The sequence below is a fragment of the Buceros rhinoceros genome, unplaced genomic scaffold, assembly GCF_000710305.1.
Source record: "Buceros rhinoceros silvestris isolate BGI_N320 unplaced genomic scaffold, ASM71030v1 scaffold37009, whole genome shotgun sequence".
Classification (NCBI taxonomy): Eukaryota; Metazoa; Chordata; class Aves; order Bucerotiformes; family Bucerotidae; genus Buceros; species Buceros rhinoceros.
The window spans coordinates 194-2,352 of record NW_010433881.1 but is presented as its reverse complement, the minus strand read 5'-3'; the positions used below and the strand labels follow the sequence as shown (position 1 = coordinate 2,352).

Here is a 2,159-nt window from a genome sequence, read left to right as displayed (position 1 = left end):
AAGAGTTAAAACTATTAGACTGTTGACTAAGGATGAATCCATGTCCTTATTTCTCTCTTTACTGCTCTCCTGTACTCCCATCCTGCACATATATTTCTATTAAATACTTCACATTTAGACTGAGGAACAGGCACTAAGGGTCTTAGTCCCTTCTCTCCATTTGCAGGACTGCTGTAACAGAAAAAGCAATGTCCTCTGCTAATACCCAACTATGGGAATTCAGCAGGCAGCCTCTAAGCCACTAATCTGAACATAATCCAGCCCTACCTTTGAGCAACACCACGAAGGCAAAGTAGGAGTATTCATCCTCACTGATACATGGGCACTGATTTGAGTATCAGCTGGGAAATTATGCAGGTTCCTAAAAGCACCATTTCCTGGATAGCAGCAAACCCATACATATGAAGATTGTGAGATTGTTGTGCAATTTAAGTTACTTTATTCAATAATAGTCTGATAGCTACAACAGTAAATTAGAAAGAGAAAAGAAAAAAAAAAAAAAACCCTCCCCCCAAAACCCTAAAATCGCATTTCTCCACATTTTGGGAAACAAGCTGAAGAAAACATTCTACACTGTAGAAGACAGCTGTAACTGCTGATATCCATGCTTTGACATTGAAACTGAGCAACTGCAAGAATGCAACGTACAGTCCTAAAGCCTCAACCAAAAGAGGCTTAATAGTAATAACATGGATATATCACCTCTGGGAAGACGTTACCGTATTAAAGATTCTGGGATACCAATCTGGTATAATCAGCAACATACTGGGTTCCTATGAAAGATGTGGCATTTCCTCCTTAAGGACAGCTTTTAGAGAACATTGAAAAACAGTGTTTTAAACTGATTACTTACAGTACTCCTTTGCTTGCAGGAAAGCACAATAATTGTATTTCAATAAAAACTGAATACATAATCAGTTTTTTGACTGTGTTTGATTAGTTGCATAACTTTGGCAAGATTATCACAGTGTGATCCAGTTAAGCTTTCAGGATTATATGAACACCAGCACCAAATTAATCTTGGAACCAGACAACTGAGATATTTATGCACTCTCATACACCTCTGACCACTTCTGCAGTCTCTCCCAGTCCCGCCACTTCAGTTAGCATTTGATAGTTAGTGAAGTATTTTATGCCATTGGAAAGCGACACAATCTGGACAGATTCCTGGCTTCTCCCTCCTCACAAGAATAGCATGCCACCTTGCCGAACCCCCGAGGATGCAAACTCGGATTATTCTACATAAAGTCTCCCTCTGTGGCATCTGAAATAAAAACCTTTCCCCCAGAACTGTGACTGTTTTGATAGTGAATTCCATGCTGAGTTGTACAACTGGTTACTCAGTTCATTGGCTGACTTTAAGAATTGCATTTAAACATTACTCTACATTAGAGGCATTTAAAAAAGATATTTATACCTGGTATTGGTACTCTTTCAAGTACTCTTTTAGTCTTGTTGGTAATGGCAGCTCCCAGATCTGATTTGTACATTTGTTTATAGTTATTCTGCAGCGGTGTTGCAGAGATGGAGCGGATGTATAGAGAGGTTTGTTCAAGTAAAGATGAACTGTTCCATTTGAAGGTGTCTCAGTTCTGTCCTTGCACATAAGAACATAGTACTCAATTAAATGCACAACACTGTTAAATTGTTTAAGTCTTGATCTAACGCAAGTGATAGAGTCCAGTCTAAACTTGCCATCTTGATATTCTATACGTAGATTGGTTGGTCCTGCTGATGTTTTTACTGAAATAGTCAGTAGATACTCTGAATGTGAACTATCCCTAACCAAGAAAGTCCCTTCGGGAGCATCCTGTAATCTCTCTTTGGCTTCAGCAACAGTCATATTGCCCCAGTACCACCCTGTAAAAAGAGAAGGAAGTTTTTTGTTTATTCCTGTTTGTTTGTTTAAAAAGCTGCTCTTTGGCTGATATATTTGTAAATAACCCATTTCCTTTGTTGTCTGAAAGCTAAGTTCTTCAGGCATTGTAAATTTTTATTTGCTATTTAAATTCTTTTGTTTTATAATACATGTCATGTTGTCACAGCCTTCCAGGTCACTGATTTATTTTCATATCTACGAGTACACACCTATAAACTTTCCTGCAGAGTCCTGTAAGGTTAACGCCGAAGCCGCCGACCCTACGGGCCGCCCCGTAACG

General features: G+C 38.9%; 1 protein-coding gene across 1 annotated transcript; it reads right to left on the bottom strand.

Annotated features, from left to right (window-relative positions):
* Positions 1-1,321: 1,321 nt before the first annotated feature.
* On the bottom strand, positions 1,322-1,858 carry SOCS2 (suppressor of cytokine signaling 2). The gene has a single exon (XM_010144258.1). The coding sequence runs from the start codon at positions 1,841-1,843 to the stop codon at positions 1,412-1,414; it is 432 nt and encodes a 143-aa protein (XP_010142560.1). The 5' UTR covers positions 1,844-1,858; the 3' UTR covers positions 1,322-1,411.
* Between the last annotated feature and the right edge of the window lie 301 nt (positions 1,859-2,159).